Here is a 24,413-nt window from a genome sequence, read left to right on the forward strand (position 1 = left end):
CCAAGGATCCAATTAGATAAACAGCATTCACCTAGATCTGCCTCTGGGTCTTATTCCTCATCTCCTGAGCTAGTGAGAACTTGCTAGAGGATATTAGCACCTGATTTCTACATTTCGTTGTCAGGAGTTATTAGTTAGTAAGTTGCTACCTGACAGGCTGCAGCCTGCTAATGACTGCCACATTTAGAGGGTTTGGTCTGTTAAATTCCTGCTGGTGCAGGTGGCAGTAAATATTTGTTGTGAGACACAAAGCAGAAAAAGAAATTCCTCATCTAACTGTGGTAGGAGTGAGGGGAATTATAGAGGCGATTAAGGGGAACTGTGGCCTCTGAGAGGCTCCTTCCCCTTCTCCCATCATGTACAATTCCCACTCAGCCACTAATGCCATTTTTCCTGAAGGCAGGTCCCAGGAATGGAGAAGATTACTTTCTGACATATCAGAGAAATAGTAAATCAAGACAAACTTCGTGGATTATACATAGAGAAATAGAGGAAGACTCCTAGAAATAGGCTGAAAGAACATTAGAAATTGAATCCAAACTTCTCATTTTAAAAAGTAAGAACACTGATGTCCAGAGAAAGCAAAAAATTTTGTCTGAAGTCACATGGCAGAATAGTAGCAGGGTAGAGATTAGAAACTTGATCTTCTGAATCTCAGCTCAGATATAGCAGGGTAGAGATTAGAAACTTGATCTTCTGAATCTCAGCTCAGATATTAGGCCTAAATTGGTAGGAACAAAGCGATGAATAAAGAAGGAGAGTATCACAATTTCTGACCTCAAGGATATGTTTTTTGAATTGTGCTTTTATTTTTATTTGCTGCTACAATTTGCATTGTCTCTGGTTTGGATCCTTTGATGATACTTTTAAATATGGGTAACTCTAAAACTAAATAACCCCAAACATCACACCAGAGATCAATTTTTATTTAAAAATGATAATTGCAAATAAGTTAATTCAATTATCAAAAAATCAAATAGGACAAACAAATAAAGAAGAAGTAAGGAGGTTGGAAAGAAACTTCTAAGTACCAGAGCAGTACACTCTGTCTTTTCTTAAATGTGACAATTTTGTTTTGACCCTCTTTCAGATTATTTTTAACTAGACAAAGAATCAGAAGTTTTATCATATAAACATATTAGTGTTCCTTTGTTATTTGTTGAGAACAATAATGAACAGTGTCTAGGATAGAAGAGGAGTGAGGTATTAGGGAGGAGGAGGAGGAAGGAGAGTTTGACCTAGTCTTTTGGAGGGGAGGGATGGAGGTGGGGGATAGAAGGAGCTCCCAGAAGCATGTGACCAGCAGCAGGAAGATGGAGGAAGATCAACAGGCAGCAGAATGGTGGCCCTGGTTGGGTTGCTTCAAAGATGGCAGTGACAGACCTGGCTGTTTTAGAGTTTGCTTTCTTCATCTTGCATCCATTATAATGGATACATGCAACTGATGGAGTATGAAATGTGGTTCAAAGTACACTTTAAAAAACTTTATTATACTTAAATTTTGGGGGACTGCATTTTCTTTTGCAACATGGCTAATATAGAAAAATTTTGCATGACTATATCTATATATATTTGTCTATTTCAAATTGCTTGCCTTCTCAAGAAGAGAGGAGAAAAACAGGAGAAAAAATTTAGAACTCAAAATTTCAAAAAAGAATGCTAAAATTGTTTATATGTAATTGAGAAAAATAAAATTAAAATTAAATGTAAACCCCAAATTAATAAATGAATAAATAAAAGAAAAAATAGAACAATGATGTCTTGAGTTCACCTGGGCTTATTCTTTCTTGGTTCTAAGAATTGCCAACCTCTGTTCAACTTTTGCCTTTTCTTCTAGGAAAGCCAAAAGCACAATTCCAATGTTTCCTATTCTTTTAGTTTTTTTTATGAAGATCTATGATGCAATTGAGTATACCTTAGCTTTCTCCAATTAGTCACACACATATAATTTCTTTATGCATTGGGGCCTTAGTTGTTTCAACTGTAAAATGGGTGGAGGTGTTAGATAAATTCTAAAATATCTTCCAGTTGGAAAACTACGATCTTGTCATTGTAATGGATGCTCCCATCCTTAGAGATGGATGGAAATTGAGAAGACTCGGCTGTTCACAGGTGTCTTTGTCAGTCAAAGATCATGGCTCTTGCTAGGACCAGAACTCATACATGATATACACCACAATTGAGAAAAGAATTTACCTGGCTGAGAACTACGTTCAGATGGAGCTTAGATCTGCCTATCAGAATTGTATCAGCCAAGCTTTCTTGTAATTGGAATTAGCTCCTCATTCCCTTGTCATGCTGGATGGCATGGGAGGGGTAGTGTTGAGCCCGGGGTCCTAGAGAGAGTTGGACAGATACTATGCGAGGGTCTATCAGCCTGAGAGAAGATCCCTTAAACAAAAGTTCTAGCTCATGCTTTACTGAGAAGAGAATAAAAGGGAAGGGGAGATAGTATCAGTTAAACAGGGTCACTGTGCTAACTAAACTTAGAGAAGAAGACTGCTGAGTTGTGAGAACAGAAATAAAATTGTCCCAACAAAGACCTCAACATTTCTCTTTCTCTAAGGCTGCTCACGGAGAAAAGGGAAGAAAGAAAGGAGAGAAAAAAAAAGAAATTAAAATGAAACACAAGAAGAAAAAGCGATTGTATAAAAACTAACACACCAACTAAGTATGATGCTATAAGCTATATTCCATGCCCCTAGTAGTCCCTCACTTCAGCAAAAAAATTGAAAGACATTGCATCATTTCACCTTTTCTTTGGAAGTAAACTTAATCAACATGACTATAGTGTTCAGTTTTGTTTCTTTGGGAACCTTTTATTTTAAAGAAGCTAGATATTGCAAATTTAATGATCATAGGTTAAACATAATGAGGCTAGTGAACATGATAATTATAAATTAAACAAGAACAGATTTCTTCATAGGGCAAGCATTCAATTCTATTTAGGAATATTTCTGAGCACTTACTCTGTAGAAGGCATTGTTCTAGAAGGGCAGTGTGAAGAAAACAAAGGTAAGCAAGACAGTCCCTATTCTTAAGGAACTTTCAGCCTAGCAGGGTAGGTGATACAATTACGCAAAATAACTTCAATACATAGAATGTGGTAAGTACTTTAAGAGAGACATAAAACGTTCACTGTTTCCAAGAATGGGAGAGATCACATCAAATTAGGGGAGATCAGGAAGGCTTCATGAAAGAGGTGATATTTAAGATGGAGCATGAAGGTGAGATCTAAATAATAGATGTATAGGAAGGGCAATCTTGGTAGTAGAAACAGCATGGGCAAATGTGAGGAAGTAGGAAACCCAAGAAAATTCAAAGAATGTCATGTGATCCATTTAGGTTAGTCTATAGAATATGTAAGGGAGTGGTGGGCAATGCTTCTGGGGACCTATGATCTCATTAATTTGACTAGCCCTCTATCGATAAAATTCAGAACCATCCATGTCTTCTCATCTTGTATGACTTTTGTCTATCCTGGCCAACAAATCCTCTATAAGGTTTTAATGCAAGGGCTAGTACATTCTTCTAGGTCTCCTACATGACATGAGGACCAAAGCAACATATTTAAAGACCACACAGCTAGTAAATGTCAACACCAAAGTTCAAAGTCAATCCTTCCAGACTTTTTCCACATTCCCCTCTTAAATACAGATGGTAAGGCACTTTGGGGATCTATTATTATACTGAGCCTTGAATGTCAGTGTAAATAATTTTAGCTCCATTTGATAGGCAGCAGGGAACTATGAAAGAGTTTTTTTTATTAAGGAAATCATCTAATTTAGGAAAATTAATGTAGCAATAGTGTGTAGAATAAATTTTAATCTTTTTGCTTCTTTTTATATATCTATATGCTTAGCATAGTGCCTGGTACATTTTGTGATTTGTTTACTCCATCAAAGCAAAGGACAAACAACAATTCCAGGCTAGAAATGTTAAATATGCTGCCCATTAGAAGCATGCAGTCCCCAACACTTTTGAGTTCTATTTGAACCAAATTAAAATTTAATAAGAAAATAAATAAAAATACAATAACAAAATAAAGAAAAACAACATGCCATAACAAAATAAAGAAAAATACAATAAACATAGAATATATTAATATTACATTTTGAAATCAAGTCATTATGCATAGATTCATAGCCTCTGTTTCCATGCTTTAGACAACTCCCTAGGATCCAAGTTGCAAAGAGAGTGGCAACCTACACTAGAAGAAGATTCTTCCTCAGGGAGTTAGTTCCCTGCCCTAATTAAATGACAGCTCCAGTTCTCCCTATCACTGATTTCAAATTGGAAAAGTCTTATAGATCAAGTCCAGTGTCCTCATTTGTAAGATGAGAAAGGTGTTAATTCTAAAGGATATTCCAATGGAAATGTCAAGCAGATGCTAGCAATGAAGAAACAGAGGTTAAGGGAGGAGTCTGGGCTAGAGCTTTAGATTTCTTCACAGAATAGTGGAAAGATTACAAATAATCAATTCTGATTGGATTTGGCTCTTTTCAGCAGCAAGGTGATTCAGGCCAGTTTCAATGGTCTTGTGATGGAGAGAACCATCTGCACCTACAGGGAGGGTTGTAGGGACTGAATGTGGATCACAATATAGTATTTTCACCTTTTTCTTGTTTGCTTGCATTTTGCTTTCTCATTTTTTTTCCTTTTTGATCTGATTTTTCTTGGGCAGCATAATAAATGTGTAAATATGGATAGAAGAATTAGATATGTTTAACCTATATTGGATTACTTGCTGTCTAGGGGAGGGGCAGGGGGGGGAGAAAAAAATTGGATCACCAAGTTTTACAAGAGTGAATGTTAAAGAGTATCTATGCATAAATTTTGAAAATAAAAAGCTTTATAAAAAAGAATAGTTGAAATCAAAGAAGTAGAAAGAGAAACACAGATTAGAGAAAAACAATAACAATTGTGCACACTTATAATGAAACATACTGGCAAAGGTAGAAGAATGCCATGCCAGTTAAGGTCTTGAATGCTTGGAGAAGGCAGAATGTATGGTCTTTTAGATGACTTCAATGTTGAATTGCTTCCTAGAAGAGGGGCATTTGGAAGATGGAACATAACTTTAGAGCTGGAAGGAACCTCAGAAACCTTCTAGTCTAACCCTCTCTCTTGCAGCAAAAGAACTGAGGTACATGGAAGTTAAATGGCTTGTCCAGGGTTACAGGGAGCCAGTAAGTGTCTGAGAATGTATTGAATTCAGATCTTCCTGACTCCAACTCCCAAGCTCTATCCACTGTTCCATACAGGCTTTCCAAAGGCAGGAGAAACTGAAAAGTTTTCATTAACCCAGATTGGGCTGCTATGGTGACCACAGCTCTGCCTGTAGGGGCCTGAGGGGTTTTTCTCCTTGTTCCAGCTGGTGTGAGTGACCCCCCCCCTTTCTCCCCACAGCGAGGACGTGTGCAAGCGTGGCTTCACTGTTATTATCGACATGAGGGGGTCCAAGTGGGACCTCATCAAGCCCCTGCTGAAGACGCTGCAGGAGGCCTTCCCTGCTGAGATCCACGTGGCCCTTATCATCAAGCCGGACAACTTCTGGCAGAAGCAGAAAACCAACTTTGGCAGCTCCAAATTCATCTTTGAGGTAAGAAATTGTTTCTTTCATAGCATTTGCTGTTTTTCTTGTCCTTTCCATGGCACCACAGCCCCATCTCTTCTTTTTCTCTTTCCTCCTTCCTTCCCTCCCTCCCTCCTTCCATCCTTCTCTGTCTACTTTCCTTCCTCCTTCCCTCCTTCCCTCCCTCCTTCCCTCCCTCCCTGCCTACTTTCCTCCCTCCCTCCTTCCTTTCCTCCCTCCTTCCCTCCCTCCTTCCCTCCTTCCCTCCCTCCTTGCCTACTTCCCTCCTTCCCTTCCTCTCTTCCTCCCTTCCTTTCTCCCTTCCTCCCTCCTTCCCTCCCTCTTTCCTTACCTCCCTCCTTCCCTTCCTCCCTCCTTCCTTTCCTCCCTCCCTCTCTCCTTACTTTCCTCCCTCCCTCTCTCCTTATTTTCCTCCCTCTCTCCCTTCCTTCCTTCCCTCCTTCCCTTCCTCCCTGCCTACTTTCCTCCTTCCCTTCCTCCCTTCCTCCCTTCCTCCCTCCCTCCTTCCCTACCTCCTTCCTTCCCTACCTCCTTCCCTACCTCCCTCCTTCCCTACCTCCCTCCTTCCCTTCCTCCCTCCTTCCTTTCCTCTCTCCCTCCCTCCTTCCTTTCCTCCCTCCCTCTCTCCTTACTTTCCTCCCTCCCTCTCTCCTTACTTTCCTCCCTCTCTCCCTTCCTTCCTTCCTTCCTTCCTTCCTTCCTTCCTTCCTTCCTTCCTTCCTTCCTTCCTTCCTTCCTTCCTTCCTTCCTTCCTTCCTTCCTTCCTTCCTTCCTTCCTTCCTTCCTTCCTTCCTTCCTTCCTTCCTTCCTTCCTTCCTTTTTATCCCCATGCCTTTCTAATCTCACTTCCCCTCTCCATATATCCCTTACCTCTTTAATAAAGAAATCTAGTCACAAAAATCAAATCAACATCTTGGCTGTATCTGATGATGCATACCACATTCTAAATCCAAAGTCCAGCACCTCTCTACAGAGAAGAGGGAGATGTCTTTGGATGCAAAATTGATTATCACACTGATCTGAATTCTGATGCCTTTCAATGTTGTTTTCCCTCACATTATTATGTCTGTTGTCTCAGTTTTTCCTCCTGTAGCCTTCTTACATGAATTGCCATGTAGAAAGAGTCCCTAGCTCAGTGGGGAAGAAGCAGGCATAAGACTTTTTATTGTCACCTCATTAGATTTTCATAATAAGCCTGTAGGTTAAGTCCTATTTTCTCCATTTTTCAAATAAGGAAACTGAGGCTCAAAAACTGAGTCAAGGAATTTTTTTGCCTAGGTTCACTCAACTAATTAAGTCAGAAGTGGTATTTGAATCCAGATCTTCCAGTAATTTTGTCAGTAATGTCTGTCTAGTAATGTCTATCCTATAGATGGTGTTTGGAGGACTTTGAGTCAAAAAATTTTGTCCAAAATTAACTATCCTCAGAGGGCTCATGAATGCCTTGCTGTTGACTCTGAGTATTTTGAATGGATGCCACACCAACTTAAATCAATTCGTTAAGCATTTATTCCACCTCTAAATTTGGGACATTCCCCTCCCTCAGAACTCTGGGTCTTACACTCCTCTTGACCTTCCTCTCTTACCAGTGGGTAGAGGAGCTTTCACGTGTATTTTCTTTTTAAAAAGCTCTGAGAAACTGCTATTAATCTGTCAGCAGCTTCCCATTCTGGGCTTTCCATGCTCCAAGGGCAGTAAGAAAATGTGAACTGTGCTCTAAGCTGCTGAGGCTGACTCTGGGTATGATGATGGCTGTTCTCTCTAGATGTAACTAAAGCAATGGGTTATATGACTTCATGCAGAAATCATTGAGCCCCCTTCCCCTAACCCCCAATCAATCACTTTAGGTAAAACTTAGGAGCCCCAAAGCAGACTTGTCTCCTAACCATCCCCCTCCTTCTAGCTTGTACAAACAAGATCTATGGCAATAGACTGGAATTTATGAGCTAAAAACTCTGGAGATGACCTTTCTGGTAAATCATGAAACTTAATAAAAAGGTTTAACTACCTGGACTTTCCTTAGGGCAAGCCTATCCCAGCCTCTAAAGGAAGACAATCTGGCAACCTTCCACTCAGGAAAAGATGAAATGCTTACAGCAAGGAAAAAAATCAATCGACCAACAAACCAATCAATCATCAAGCCTTTAAGCCCAGTGGCAGGTGGTGGGCATTGTTGTTGCTGTTGTTCAATCATTTCAGTTGTGTACAACTCTCTGTGACCTCTTTTAGGGGTTTTCTTAGAATACAAAGACAAATTTGAAACAGTGCTTGCTCTCAAGAGGTTGACATTCCTTTGGAGGAAGCAAATCCTTAAAAAAACAAATTAGTCAATGTTAAAAATATTCAAGACAAGCAGCATCTTTAAGTGTTGAGGATATATAAAGCAAAGGGCCACTTAATACTTCTATACGTTAAGAATCTATGCTTTCCTTAGCAAGGGCAGCCTTTTTGCTGATGCAGCTTTCTATGCTTTAGCAGTTGGCTTAATCTAGTACCTTGAACTAACAGAATATTTCATCATCTGATAGCCAACCTTTTGAATATTCTTCCTTCTGATTCCCTATGTTGGTGCTCATCGTAACAGAGACACAGTCCATTTCTCTGGAACTTTTTGAGTTTGATAGAACCTAGGATTTGTATTCTACCATCATAGTCTTCAGGAAGCCAAAATTATGTCCATGCCCCAGGGAGGTACTAGAGAAGTCTTTAGTAGATGTGTTTACTGTGGAGATGTCAATTGATACAAATTTAGTCTTTAAAAGGTGTGATGTGAGTTAAGCTGTGGCACAGTAACTGTCATAAACTTTTGTGCTGCTCCTACTGAATATAAAATACAGTCAATAATTATGTAAGATTTTAAAAGTTTGCAATGATACTTTGTGTTCCCTATCTCCTTTGAATTTCTTTTAAAGGAAGTTAAACAAGACTTGATATAAAGCACTTTGCATACCTTAAAGACTCATATACCTAAAAATATTTGTATTTCATTGCGAAGGTCTGGTCTAGCTCCTCTTGTCAGGATAAGCAAAAATCCTTGCCCCACGTCTGGACGCCAATTGTAGCGAGCTGTCGTCTCCAGACACTGCCGGATCGCTCTCTGGGAAGAGATCTGCTGTATCTACTCAAATCTCTCAGACAGATTCTTCTTCCTGTAGAGAACCGTTGTCTCCAGGCAGTTGCTGTTAACTCTTGTCCAGAGATGTGACTTCCCTTCCTGCAGAGAGCCGCGCGTCAAGCCTGATGTAGGCAGAGACTTCTCTTCCTGGAGTGCTGTCCTCCAGCCCTTGTTCTTCCCCAGTCCAGACTGCTTTCCAAGCTCAATGTTGCCTCTTTTTATCCTCCCAGAGAATGGGCGTGGGATAATGCAAGGGCTTCTGGGAAGAACCACTTCAACCAATGAGCTTGCTCCTTCTAGGATTCCTAAGGTGTAAACTCCCTTTACAGGTCTGAGCCAGAGAACTGTCAAGTCAACCTGAGTTCTCACCTTGTAATTGTCCAGACAACCTGAGTTCTCACCTAGTAATCCTAACATTTCATTAATATTTCCCAATTATATTTTTAAACATTTTAACATTCATTTTTAAAAAAATGAATTCTGGGACAACTAGATGGTGCAGTGTATAGAGCACCAGCCCTGAAGTTAGGACGACCTAAGTCCAAATGTGGCCTCAGACACTTAACACTTTTTAGCTGTGTGACCCTGGGCAAGTCACTTAACTCACTTAACCCCAATTGCCTCAGCAAAAAAAAAAAAAAAAAAAAAAAAAAAAAAAAAAAGTTGAGTTCTAAATGATCTCCCTCTCTCCTACCCCTCCCTTACCCTTTGAGAAGGTAAGCCATATGATACTGATTATATAAATGAAGTCAAATTATACGTATTTTCATAGTAGCCATGTTGCAAAAGAAAGCACACATAGGAAAAAAAAAGACTAGGAAAAAAGAAACAAGAAAAACAGAGAAAGTGGGAAAATATGCATTTAGAATTTATCAATTCCCTCTCTGGAGATTGATAGCATTTTTCATCACGGGTCCTTTGAAATTGTCTCCGATTATTGTCTTGATCAGAGAAGCTAAGTCTTGCACAGTTGATCATCATTGTATAATGTGTTCCTGAGTACCATATACTTTCACATATAATATTAACATTAAGGATTATAGAAGGAAATCTGGCATAATAGATAGAGAGCCAGCCTCAAAGTTAGTAAGATTTGGGTGAAATTCTTCTCTCTGACATACACTGGCTGTGTGACTCTGAATGAGTCACTTAATTTCTCAGTGAACCAGGCAACTCAGTAAGACTGTAAGTTTCAGAACTGTTATCCATCTACATTTGTCAGTCAGAAAGTAAAGAGAAAATAATATTCCTGATCTCAAAGAGCTAACATTCTAATGGAATTTTCTTGCCTAGATCTTCCTTAATCTAGTGAAATCCCAGATATGGTCAAAAAACACCCAAGCCCTACTATACATATGATTAACATCCCTGTCTTATAGATTAGGATAATGTTACTCATCTCAATTAATTTTTTTAAAAGTGCCTACTAAGTGCCAGGTCCTGTGATACTGCTAAAGATACACAAAGACTGAAATAATTCCAAACTCTTAAAAAGTTTATAATCAATCAGAAGGGACATAAGTATATACAGAGTAAATAGAAAATAAATACAAAATAATTAGTGAAGGGAACAAAATGATTTGGGATCAAGAAAGTCTTTAATCACAATGTGTGTGATCTTGGCTATTATCTCATAGGGAAATAAATGATACAAGTATACAAGGAGCATAATACAAACCGGAAAATGATAACTGCCTAGGAGAACAATGAACAAAAGGTCTTGGTGTTCTGGGGAGGCAGAAATCACTTCTGACTCTCTGGTGAGCTCTGGTAAGCCACATGTATATCTTTTCATGACCCTATTTGGGATTTTCTTGGCAAAAATAATGAATGGTTTGCCATTTCTCATTCCAATTCATTTTACAGATGAGGAAACTGAGACAGAGTTAAGGAACTTGCCTAGCTAAGCTTGTAAGGACTAGCTAAACTAGTAAATATCTGAGATGAGATCTAAACTCAGGTTTTCCTGATTTTAGATGGAGAGCTCCATCCATTGTGCCATCTAGTTGGTCCATCCAATCTCTATGATGTTGCAAATAGGAGGAAGGAAGCTACAATGTTAAAGATTCAAGCTACTGATGTAGTCTTCAGGATTATGTTTAGTAACTATGTCTTCCTTTCTTTTCCTGGAGGAGGAGCAGCCTGGAGCTTCATTAAAGAAGGAAAGGAGTGGAAGTGCAGCCTCTTGCTTAGCATGTATGGCTTTACAGGGCTGTTTAGGACTTTCTGTCTCAGGATTTCTGGTTGTCATGAGGAGAGGATGATCTCCACTCTCCAGTTAGAGAACCTGAGACCTACAGATAGATTCTCTAAGAAAAATAGGCCTCTTTGGATTCCAGGCTCCGGTTTCTCTGATTCTAATCATAGCATCACTTTGCCTCTTGCAAATAGAAGAGAAACAGAAAAAGGCAATAGAGACCAATGGAGATTTGTTCTTGGGATGGGGATCTCATTGATTAGGAGAGATCTGGAGAAGGGGTGCACTGCTCTGAGGCAAAGGGATGGATGATTTGATTTCTGGAATTATTCAGTTCAAGTAGTATTCAAGTAGCTTGAATCCACTTTACTTTATTATGTGTTCATAATAAATGGAGTTACACCTCCAGTTGATCAATGATGGATAGAGATAGCTACACCCAGAGAAGGAACACTGGGAAGTGAATGTAAATTGTTAGCACTACTGTCTATCTACCCAGGTTACTTATACCTTTGGAATCTAATGCTTATTGTGCAACAAGAAAATGGTATTTACACACATGTATTGTATCTAGGTTATATTGTAACACATGTAAAATGTATGGGATTGCCTGTCATTGGGGGGAGGGAGTGGAGGGGGGGGATAATTTGGAAAAATGAATACAAGGGATAATATTATAAAAATATATATATAATAAAAATTATTTAAAAAATAATAAATGGAGTTATTAAATCTGGAATTTAAGAATAACCAGATTTCAAGTTGGAGGGAATATTTGAGGTTATCTGATCCAACCCTCAGAGACAGTTAAGTGGTACAGTGGGTAGCGTACCAGGCCTGGGGTCAGTAAGACTCATCTTCCTGAGTTCAAATCCAGCCTCATACACTGACTAGCTGTGTGATCCTGGGCAAGTCACCTAACCCAGCTTGCCTTAGTTTCCTCATCTGAAAAACGAACTGGAGAAGGACCCCAAATATGGGGTCACAAGGAATTAGATATGACTAAATAGCCTTCTCATTTTATAGTTGAGAGAATTGAGGCACTAATCAGTGAAGTAATTTGTCCAGGGTCACATGAGGTATCCAATGCAGAGTCAGGATTTGAATTTACTTCTGATTAGCTCCAAAGCTTTCCTTTTACCCTGCCCTTCAACTAAGCTTACCCACATTTCTACTCTTATTAAAAGTCTCACTATTTTGACCCATATGGGAAAGGGAGAAGGGTGGAGGAAGGACTATATTCAAGCTTGTTAAATAGTTAGATCAGGAGCTTCAGCACATGTCTGCTGACCTCTCTGAAGTGACTTTTCAGATCACCTTTCATTCTGTATGTTTCCTCTCCCATTTGGTTATTTAAATAGTCTTCTCCATTAAAACTTAGGCTCCTTAAAGGCAGAGATGTTTTCTTTTTATTTTTTTCTCTTTGTATCCCCAGTCCTCAGCATAGAGTCTGGTACATATTTAGCATTTAATAAAATGCTCATTGATTGAATGACCCAAGGAATAATGGCTGCATTTAGATTTAGGGATCAGTGAGTCCTCATAATCCCCCAGTGATATCTTCCTTTCTAGTCAAGAGATAAATATAAATTTAGAGCCTATTAGCCCCCCTTTTTTCTTTTTTGTTTTTATATATATCCCATTTTAGGGGCAATTATAAATCACTGACTTGGAGTCCTGGGGGACCTGGCTGTAATCCCATTCCAGACACTTATTAGTTATGTGACCCCAAGCAATTAACTTTTGGGTTCTCAGTTTTCTTATCTGTGAAATGAGTATTGTATGAACTCCCACTTTATGAGATTTCTGTGAGGAACAATCAACAAACATACAGTTCTTACTCTTTGTCAGGAACTGTCCGGGGATTCAAAGAAAAGGAAGTGCATATATACATAGATACCAGTCACACATACACACATACATGCGCATGCATTATACACATGTGTACACATCCACATCCATATCATACATCCACTTCCACACACAAGTACGCAATCCTTACCACATATACATACACATACATATAAACACACATATCCACATTCACATTCACATCCATTCCACACATGCATCCATACCCACACACAATACATGCACACAGTACACACCATACACATGTACATATATGCACAGCACATATATATGTAGTCACACACATGTACACAGAGAATCCTAATTTGCAAGAAGTGCTCAAGTAAGATGATGGACATATAGCACTTTGTAAAGTGCTATCTAAATGGGAATCGTTAGTGCGGTTGACTTTGCCTTGCCTCTACTCCTCTTGGCTCTTGCATCTATCTGTCTATATCATTCTGCTCTCTCTCTCCCCACATCTCTAGACAAGCATGGTGTCGGTGGAAGGTCTGGCTAAGCTGGTGGACCCTTCCCAGCTGACAGAGGAATTTGAAGGCTCCCTGGACTACAACCACGACGAGTGGATAGACCTCCGGGTCTCCTTGGAGGAGTTCTTCAATAGTGCTGTTCATCTGCTCTCCCGTCTTGAGGACCTTCAAGAGATGCTGGCCCGCAAAGAGTTCCCTGTGGATGTGGAAGGCTCTCGGCGGCTCATTGATGAGCATACACAGCTCAAGAAGAAGGTGCTGAAGGCCCCTGTGGAAGAGTTGGACAGGGAAGGGCAGCGGCTGCTTCAGTGCATTCGCTGCAGTGATGGCTTCTCTGGACGTAACTGCATCCCAGGCAGTGCCGACTTCCAGAGCCTTGTCCCCAAGATCACCAGCCTCTTGGACAAATTGCACTCTACCAGGCAACACCTGCACCAGATGTGGCATGTACGCAAACTCAAATTGGACCAGTGCTTCCAGCTACGGCTCTTTGAGCAAGATGCTGAGAAGGTAAGAAGGAGATGGGAGGAAGGAGTTATGGCAGGGGACGCATGATAACTTTGTTTCTAAGGAGGCTAGCTTTGATTTCTTGTGACTGGACTTGGCAGCCATGACTCTTTTGCATTTCTATGGTGCTTTAAGATGCTTTTATATAAATGAAGCCAATATGACATCTCTGCTCATTATATCCTGCGATGTAATAATGATTCTTTCCACTTTGCAGATGAGAAAATTAAAATCTAGAGGGGCTAGAGCACCTTGGTGGGCAGCAAGACTTGAGTTTGAATCCTGCTTCAGATATTTAGTAGTTTGTTACTCTATGAAAGTTCATTTAGCCTCTCTACTTCAGCGGATTTTGTGGATCAAATAAAGTAATATAAATAAAATTCTATTATTATTATTATTTATTATTACTGACCCACAACAAAATCATGATGAAGGCAAGGCTAGAATTCAGATGTCTATCCCTGCGAAGAATTCAAGAGCAGTATTTCTCAACCCAAATTATACTGTACACATCAGTGATACTCAAATTATCATTAAGGGTGTGTGCGTATTTGAAAGAGACAGGCAGACAGACAGACAGAGACAGAGATTGACACAGAAAGAAAAGGGGAGATTGATTCTGAGATTCTTTCAAGTGATCTGTGAGGTCAGCATTATTATCATAAGAACACTAAAATGCTGTAATTTCTAATACATTAAATATTGCTAGATTTAATCCAGATAAACAAAAGTCTTTGGAAGGTCCTCAAAGAATTTTTAATAGTAGAAAGAGGTCTTCATATTAAAAAGTTTGATAACTATTGCTATAGATTGTTAAATATTTTAAAATCGTCTTCCAATAGGAATGGAAACTAGGAGCCAGGAAAGAGGAGGAATAGATGAGAAGGATGCAGAGAGGAAGATATGATTTTTGAGCTTATAAGTTTTTAAGAATTAAAGACTTTATGTTAACAAAAGTATAAACTGGTTAAAATTTGCTTTCGGTCCATAGTAGCTTGAAAATTGGTATTTGGGAGACTGTTATGTAGCAACATGGACAAACGATGACTCATTCTTTTCTTTCATCATCTCTTGTGCTGTCCTTTTGATGTAACCTTATTACTTTTTGGTCTATAGATTCAGCCTTTAAAAGGGAATTTTGCCCTTAACTTCACCCCCTTACAGACTTTTCCTAAATTTTTATATACTGCTTCCAGATGGCAGTAGATCTATATCACAGTCTTTTCCTCATTACTTTTTAAAAAATCAAAATTAAAACAAATATTAAATAGCATGCAATTCTTTTAAAAAATAAGCTTGAAAATAACTGTTTGAACATATATTGCATTTCACTTATACTTTAACATATTTAACATGTATTGGTCAATCTGCCATCTGGGGGAAGGGATGGTGGGAAAAGAAGGCAAAAGTTGGAACAAAAGGTTTTGCAATTGTCATGCTGTAAAATTAAATTACCTATGCATATATTTTGTAAATAAAAAGCTATAATAAAAAATAAGCTTGAAAAAATCAAAATGCATAGGTACTTTTTCACTAATTATAGAGAAGTGAGTGAATTACTAAGATTTACAATAAGCCTTTCAACTTTTTCCACTAAAGAAAAAACTTTCAATATGAAATACTTTCCCCTTTTGCTAAAATCACTTGTTTTACATGATTTAACATTTTCTTTGCAAGATTTAATGCATATTCTTTAATTTTTCATCATGAAACCAGTCATTATTGAATATTATATCTACTTTTGATGAAAATATATTTTTCCAAGCCTAGAAACTATATCCCACAGGTATCAACTAGTTTTTTAAAAAATTGATGACGTTTATCTCCATTTCTTGGGTAAATTTTTCAACCTTTTGTGATGGTTCAAAGCTGTTGTTAGTTGCAGTATTATATCTCCATTTGTGAATTTCTAGAATTCCAGAATAATCCTGCTTTCCAGTATATCAATATATTTATCAGAGTTTATCATTCCTTCAATGGGCTAAGATTTATATGTTGGTTGGAAGATTAAAAAACCCTCAAAACTACTTTTGTATGGATTTTTAAAAATAATCTAATGAGAAGCAACGCAGTTTGTCTATGCTTATAGACTTTTAACAATGGATTTGGTATAGCCTTCAAAGAAAATGTAAGTTTCATTGGTAAAAATTATCCTTTTCCAATCCTCAAATCTTTGTATTCTATTGCCCACAAAGAACATTTTTCTTCATAGCAACAGTTAGCAATTAAAAAAATTTGATCTCACTGTTGTTGTAACAACAGGATGCCCACTCTGCCTTGTAGAGGAATCAATAGTGCTGTCCAGCTGTCAGATCCCTCTGAAGGTCTTTGGGTTTTTTTTCCTGAGGTTTAATTAGGTTATTACACAGTAAAAGTTCATGAGTTCTTTCCAGTTTTTCATTTTCAACTAGATTTCCCTTGTGCTTGGAGAAACTAATCTTGTCTCGCTTTCAGCTTGAATGATCTTTGAAATGCTTGACTTCCCCACACCTACAAGCTTTGCAATAGCTCTAATAGTCCTTGAAGTATGCTCTTTAGTAGCTTCAGTATTTACATATTCTCTTGAAAAAATTTTCTTAAAATTTACAGAATTAAAAATACAACAAAAGAACATAATAAAAATTATCTCTCTTGACTGACAACTAACTAAACATGGGAAATCTAGATTTATCTGGTCAAAGTTAGACTTCCTGATCAGTTGTCTGTTGAAGAACACACACGCGCGCGTACACACACACACACACACACACACACACACACACACACACAGACAATCATTGCTATCAAAATAAAACATTATAAAATAATTTCTTGCCTCAAGAAATTTTTATACTCTTATTGCTGATATAAACTTCCTCACATTTAAACATTGTACTCAAGCTTTAAATAGACTTTTAAAAAATTATCCTGAATTCTTAGCTTATTGTTAAATGTATATATATGCTTCTAATATATCAGGTCAGCTGGATTAAAAGCATCACTTCCTTGGATGGCTTTCAGCAGCTGGAGGTAGCTTTGCTTTCATTAATGAAAGGGGTTTCTTTCTATGAGTATTTTTTTTCCTTCCTAATTAGAAAGAAAAGGGCAAGGTTTTTTCCTTTTCTGACATTCCATTTCTTGAGTTCTTCTTCATCACATTCTGGTGCCTCCTACTGGGAATTCCTCCTTTAGGGACTGGGGAGGGATCTCAGTTTTCAAAGAGCAGATATATGGCTTAGAGTCAAATTCCTGGGGTACCCTGGGACCTTGTCTCCCAGATCCCTTCTTATGATGTCCTCTGCGTCCAGGCTGAAGAGTGAGGGGCAGTACCACAAACTTAGGGACACCTGTGGGAAATATAGACATTCCAGATAATCTTTTGCCTGCCTCTCTTTGAGACTCAGTGCCATACAGAGCAAACGTAGTTGAAGAAGTATCATAACACCAAAGTGATTGCTTTAAAAGCTATCATAGGAGTATGGTATAGTAGAAAGAACACTGACTCTGGAGCCAGACAACCTGATTTCAAATGCTCCTAGTAATGCTTATTACTTATGTGAGATTGGGTGAAGATCTTAATCTTTGTGGACCTCAGTTTCTTTTTTTAATTTGCATATGACATTTATTAAGAAAAAAAAGGAAGTATCATGACCAACTTATTTTACCAACTTCAGGGCCTCAATTTACTTATTTATTAAAAGGGCTATTGGACTAGATCAAGCTGCTTAGTCTAAAGTCTGCTAGATTTCAAGAGGTCCATGAACTTGGATGGGAAAAGCTATCTTTCTTTTTGCTAACCTGCAAAGTGATGAATTTATCATTTCTTTAATTTAAAAACATTATCCTCAGAAGCAGTCCATAGAAGGAGTCATTTCACATCAAACGTTAAGGACCTCTGGATTGGAACACTTCCAGTTTTAGAGGACTGATAGTTTACTTTCATATTCATCAAAACTTGTTGCACCACAAATGTCACAAAAGACAACCTGACTTTGACATTTACATATTGTCCTACTAACATTAATAAATGACAGCATATATATGGTGGTTTAAAGTTTACAGAACACTTTCCATATATTATCTCATCTGATCCTCATAACAACATAATAGGTGCTCTTATTATTCCCCATTTTATAGTTGAGAAATTGATCTGGGATATGTCTTCAGGGTCATATAATCAAAGCCAAGGCTTTCTGACTTGTGTCCAGCACTTTACAACATCATCTAGTTGTCTGATATCCCCAACACTGATTATTATGTAAGTCTCACCCACAGGTACATGTGAAGCTTCAGGAGTCCAGCCTTAGTATACCATCCCAACTGTGTTCCTTTACTTCCTTTCTTCATGTACATTTTGTAAAAACACACCTTTTTTCTAATCAAGGCAGAAAATAAGATAGAATAGCTATGTATGGCATCTCAGTAATAGAAGTCTAAAATGCCATTGTACTAACTTCACTCCAATTTGAAAATGATTTTTTTTACTTTATTCTTAAAGAAGAGTTTTCCCTATTATTCCTCCTCTCTCCCCAACTTCCCATCATCTTTCTAGCTGGGAGCTGCTAACCATGGGTAACCTATAATTTACACACAATACTTTTCTTAATATCCTAGCAACACAAAAACACATAGTAACTTGAAAATGTTATAGTCTGTCCTTTATATGAGTCCCTTCTAAGTCTATTTTTCCCAAATGATCCATGCCCCTATACAGAAGATAATTTCATCTATCTACTCCACTTATCAATCTAAAAGTATAAATACATTTAAAGTAGTTTCTTTTATGACATTCTCATTATCCCTAGAATTACTGAGATCCATTCTGATCTTCTCCATAGAATGGAGTTGACTCAACCCCTCCCCCCCAACATTGTCAAAAATCTTAGCTCTCTGAGAAATTTTCAATATGGGGACATTTTCAAACTCTCCCTTCTCTCTTTCTCTCCCACAGTTTTGTAGCAAACTAGACTAGATCAAGATTTTCCCTCATCCTCTGCTTACTAAGGTACAGAGCAGAGAGAACATTTATTCAATTTTCAATTCTCCTTCCCCCTTTAAAAAATGAAAATCATTGGAATTTTTGGAGCTGGAAGGGACTTTTGGGATTGTCTATTCAGATCCCCAATTTACAATTGGGTAAATGGAGACTCAGATAATTTAAGTGACTTGGCCAAAATTATATAGGTAAGTTAGAGCTGAGATAATTGTAATAATAATGACAACAATAATAACAATAACTTACATTTATATATTAACTACTAAGTGTCAAGTACTGTGCTACCAAGTCTTTGACTCTAGTTCTGGTGTTTCTCTATTTGTCACTTTTCAGAGACAAATGATTATTCACAGAGCCATTTTGGGAGATTAGGGAAGATGATAGAACCCATTGACCCAAGACAGCTTAATATGGTGGATAGAACAATGGAGTAAGAATCCAAGAACCTAAGTTGAAATTGTGGCTCCACTCTCTAGCTACTAGCTGTGTAACATTGGACAATGGACTACACATCTCTAGGACTCAGCTTCAGGATCATTTCTAAGTCTAAATCTATGATCTTATAATCTTGTATATAGTACTTGATCTATGATGCTCTTTTCTTATGAAGTGGTTTCCCTATAGGTTCTTTTGGTATAGGATTCTCTTTCCTTATAAAGTGATTTTTCCTAGAGGTCCTTTTGATCTTTTATTCTCTTTCCTTAAGAAGTGGTTTCCCGATGGGTCCTTTTGATCCAGGGCTTTCTTTCCCTATAAAATTATTTTCCTATAGGTTCTTTTGATCTAGGGCTCTCTTTCCTTATGTGTCCCTATAACCAGGCCTCAGTTTCCTCATTTGTAAAGCAAAGGGATTGGACCAGCTGACCTCCTCTCCCCTAGCTCCAAAATGCTATAATTCAAGTTCTGGTTTGATGTTTGGGGTGCTTGAAGGATGTAAGTTTACCTCAGGCTGTGTTATTATAATGCCTACAGACCAAGTTTTCAGCATAAATGTGGGGTGCATTCTAGAGAGGGTCCTGTCTTGCTGATCTCACTTCCTTTCCTCACTCCCACAGTAATAGGTCTGTCTCTGAATCAGGGCTTGTTGCCAGTGTCCTGAGCAGTGCCCCTTCCCTGACTGGGCAGTATGGTGCTCAATCTCATTTTCCTGGGTTTGTTTTTGAGTCTTTGAAGAACATAAATGGGGTTTGAGTAGAAAGGTGTGGTTTCTGGGGGAAGAAATACAAACAAAAGGCCAAGGATCTTGAAGAAATTGGGCAAAAGTCCTAAAGGAAATGAAACAGTGGGTTTAAGTTCAGTTTAGTTCAGCAGACTCTGATGTAGTCCTACTGAAGTAGGGTGAAGAGAGGGCTGGATTTGGATCCAGAGGCCCTGAGTTCAAAGCCTCTTGCTGTCACTTACTACTTGAAGAATCTTGGGTAGCTTGTTTAACTTATTAGGTCCACTATTTCCTCATCTATAAAATAAAAGGATTAGAACTACACCCAGAGAAGGAACACTGGGAATTGAATGTAAACTGTTAGCACTACTGTCTTTCTACCCAGGTTACTTATACCTTCGGAATCTAATATTTAACGTGCAACAAGAAAATTGGATTTACACACATATATTGTATCTAGGTTATACTGTAACACACGTAAAATGTATGAGATTATCCATCATCAAGGGGAGGGAGGGGATAATTTGGAAAAATGAATACAAGGGATAATGTTATTTAAAAAATTACTCATGCATATATACTGTCAAAAACAAATTTATAATTATAAAATCAAAATAAATAAACAAACAAACAAATAAATAAATAGCATGGAGAAAAATAAAATTAAAATAAAAAATGAGAAAAAATTAAAAAAAATAAAAGGATTAGACTAAATGACCTAATGTTCACTCTAATTCTGAATCCATGTCCCTAAATTTTATTGTTATTCAGTCCTTTCAATCATATCTAACTCTTTGTGACCCTATTTGGGGTTTTCTTGGCAAAAAACTGGAACATTTGCCATTTCCTTCTCCAGTTCATTTTAGAGATGAGGAACTTGAGACATACAGGGTAAATTGATTTGCCCAGGGTCACATAGCTAATAAATATCTAAATCTGGATTTGACCTCTGATCTTCCAGACTCCAAGGCCAGCATTCTATCCACTTTTCCATTTAGCTACTCCATGAATCTAGGTATAAGGCTGTTGTTTGCCCTTGTTCTTGAAGAGGCTCCTGACATCAGGGAGGTGACACTAGCTCTGTGATTCTGTGAAGATCATTTAACCTCTGCCTGCCTCAGTTTCTCCCACTGCAAAATAGAGATAATAAAAGCATCTACCTCCCAACGTTGTTGTAAGGACCAAATAAGATATTTTGCAGAGTTAAGCATAGTGTCTAAAATATAGTAGATAACTTACTAAATACTCATTTCCTTTGTTCTTTCATATCTCCTTGTGTGAGATTGACAAGTTGCCCTCAGAAACTCAGTTTTCTCATCTGTAAAATAAGAGGCAGCATGGCATAATGGACAGAGAGTTTATTTTAAAGTTAGGAAGACCTAGATTCAATTCTTATCCATGACAAAATCTGGCTGTGTGTCTCAACACCTTTGTGTTTTCAGGCAATATTCCAAAATTGTAAATTGCAGAACAGATGATGTCTTGTGTAGGTAGGAAAGTTGTTCACGGAGATCATGATTTTACAGCTTAAAGAACCTTAGAATCTATGGAGCCCAATCCCTCATTTTACAATTAGGGAAAGTGGCACAGAGAGACTAAGTGATTTTCTCAGGGTCATACAGTTAATGAGTATTTCTACTAAAGTCTTCCTGACTCTGAGTCCAGAACTTGATCTACTATATCACCTAATAGTTTCCTCTTCTGATGAAATCATAGATCTGGTAAAAACAATGAAATAAAAAATCTTTGCGTATATAGTTGCATCATTACAGCAGCACTAAGAATGATCCATTCTGAACTTAGTTCTGCTGGCCCTGAGGGGAAGACTTATAGTCAGTCATTGGGCTTGCTCTTGTACTTTGATCAAACCTGCATGACATCTTATTCCACTGTCATAGTCTTTGAAGATCCCAGCATTACTTACATAAAACAGTAATTTCAGTGATGGTTTTTGGGTGAGAGAGAAGTCATCTTGGGGAGCAGCCCTTTCCAGCTAAGCAGGTTTCTCATGGAGAAAGTCCACTGAGACTCTAAAGGCTCAGTCTAGGTAGAATTCTCTTCCTCAAGCTTGCTATAACTAACTCCCAAACTACCCTGAAATATTTCAATGTTGAAATTCATCAATTCATGCCCTACATTCCCCAGGGTCACTCACTTATGGATTATGTATATATTTGCTGTTTGTCATTTCAGTCAACTCTTTGTGACCCTATTTAAGGTTTTCTTGGCAGAGATATTGGAATAATTTGCTACTTCCTTTTTAGCTCATTTTACAGATAAGGAAACTGAGGCAAATAGGGTTACTTGACTTACCCAGGGCCATACAGCTAGGAAGCTGAGTCTTCCTGACTTCAGGTCAGATTCTCTATCTACTGCACCATTTAGCTGTGCTATTATACTAAGATGCTAAAGGGGAAGGAAGTTAGATAAAACAGCATCCTTGCCTCTTTAACAGTCTAGTCTACTATGATGACTTCTATCTACAAAGACAGTCCAGTTTCTGAACAATTAGCAACATGAAGGGAACTCTCCAAGAATTATCTAAGTACATCTTCAGGGGCTCAGGGGGCACACACAATGCAAGTTATGCTATAGATCTTCTGGAACATACCCTGTTACCTTCTGGTGGCAGGCCCAGCCTTTAGTTTCCTCTTATATAATTATTCCTTATCTGATTGCTTTTGTATTCCTTCTTTTTCTCTTTTTTCCTCTTACTTTCTTCCTGCTCTCTCGCTCCCTTTTCCATCATTCCCTCTTTTCTTTCTTTCTTTCTTCCTGCTTCCCTCACTCTCTTCCTCTCTCCTTCCTTTCTTCCTTCCTCTTTCACTCACTCCCTGTCTTCTTTCTTCCTTCCCTCTTTTCCTTTCTCTTTCCCTCCCACCCTCTCTTCCTCCTTCCCTCCCTTTTTCCTTTCCTCTCTATTCTTCCCTACTTTCCTCCCTCTCTTCCTTCTTTCCTTCCTACCTTCCTTCCTTCCTTCCTTCTATCTATCCTTCCTTTTTTCCTTCCTTCCTTCTTTCCTTCCTTCCTTCCTTTTTTCCCCTCCTTCCTGTCTTTTCCCTCCTTCATTTTCATCTTCTCTTCTTTTTCTACATCCACCTTCTTCCTTTCCTCCATTTTCTTCTCCTCCTACTCTCCTTCCTTCTTTTTCTTTCTCCCTCTTCCCCTTTTCTCCTCTTCCTCATCCCTCTTCCTCTTTTCCTTATCTATTTTCTTTTTTTTTCCTGTGTCTTTTACTCTCCCTCCAAAAGCAAAGAATGAGAAGAAAGGAGAAGCATGACTACTTTGGCAATTTTTATAGTTGCTGGTAAAGAAATTCTCAGATCTTGACCTGAAATCTATAAGAAAATTGGGGATAGAGAAGAAAAAGAATAAAAAGGTTTCTTCTGAGTTGTTTGAAGAATGAGCCAAAATATCTGTATAAGTCTCAGAGTTGACTTTTTTGGTGTTCTTGAAAGTGGGAGAGAGGACTGATCATTCAGGGTGAGGGCTCAGTATACAAATTTTTGTCTAAACAAGGAAATGTTCGATGACTTATGGGTGGGAGCAACAGCCATTCCAGCAGCTTTCCAGTCTTCTGATGGGAGACTGAGCAGGTGCAGTCTCCAGCTTGAGTGTCTGGCCCATCCTTGGCAAATCTTGAGAGTCATCATCAGGTCAGCTTCCATTTCAGCACAATGGGTGGGCTAGCTATGACTCAGACTTAGAAGTGGGGTTTTTAAATTCTGCACTGTTACCTTCTGCCTCACTGGTGCCAGAAATGGCACCTCAAATCCTACCCACCAGACCTAGAACAAGATGAGACTCAAATATATGGTCCCTAGACCCTATAGTTATTCTCCTTTCCCAATAACATATGTGAAACTGTGGAGTCATCTTTCTTTCCTTCCAGTAAAGTCTGATTATGGGTGTGCCTGTGGGGAGGAGACTGCTGTTCTGTTCTCCAGAAGGCCATTCATTCTTCCTTTCCTTTCAAGATCTTAATGATTTAATGCCTGATGTTCCAGGTTTCCCCTTTGTCCTTCTAGAACAGTTCAGGAAAGAAAATAAAGAAAAGAAATAATCCAATATGAGTATAAGATACATTTTCCAGATAGTATTCATAAAGCACATAGCACAGCGCTCAACATGTAGAAGGTCTTAGCAAATATTTGTTCATTTTCTTTCCTTAATTTTATAAAACCAGTATTTGTCACGTTGTGATGGGGGTAGGAGAGCTCTGGGGCTGGAATTAGGAAGATGTGGGTTCAAATTTAGCTTCAGGCACTAACTAGCTATGTGAACCTGGGCAAATCACTTAACATAGATTTGCCTTAATCCATTGGAGAAGGAAATGGCAAACCACTCCAATATCTTTGCCAAGAAAACCTATTGGACAGTATGGTCTATGGAAACATGAAGAGTCAGATATGATTGAACAGCAACAATAATGGAGAGAATATTATGCAAATCCTTAAAATTTGAATGTTAATGACATTTTGCTTCAAAAAATTATGCATGAAATTATGCACATGTAAAACTC

The 24,413-nt window shown here is 38.3% G+C and overlaps 1 protein-coding gene across 11 annotated transcripts in view; it reads left to right on the top strand.

Annotated features, from left to right (window-relative positions):
* The window catches only part of KALRN (kalirin RhoGEF kinase), a 934,437-nt gene that overhangs the window by 321,658 nt on the left and 588,366 nt on the right, over nt 1-24,413 (top strand). For all 11 annotated transcript variants that reach the window (XM_074301431.1, XM_074301444.1, XM_074301430.1 and 8 more), the window contains exons 4-5: nt 5,410-5,602; nt 13,248-13,760. In XM_074301431.1, the coding sequence (XP_074157532.1) occupies nt 5,410-5,602; nt 13,248-13,760 (706 nt within the window). The remainder of the gene's footprint in view (nt 1-5,409; nt 5,603-13,247; nt 13,761-24,413) is intronic.

This window comes from Sminthopsis crassicaudata, chromosome 3 (assembly GCF_048593235.1).
Source record: "Sminthopsis crassicaudata isolate SCR6 chromosome 3, ASM4859323v1, whole genome shotgun sequence".
Classification (NCBI taxonomy): domain Eukaryota; kingdom Metazoa; phylum Chordata; class Mammalia; order Dasyuromorphia; family Dasyuridae; genus Sminthopsis; species Sminthopsis crassicaudata.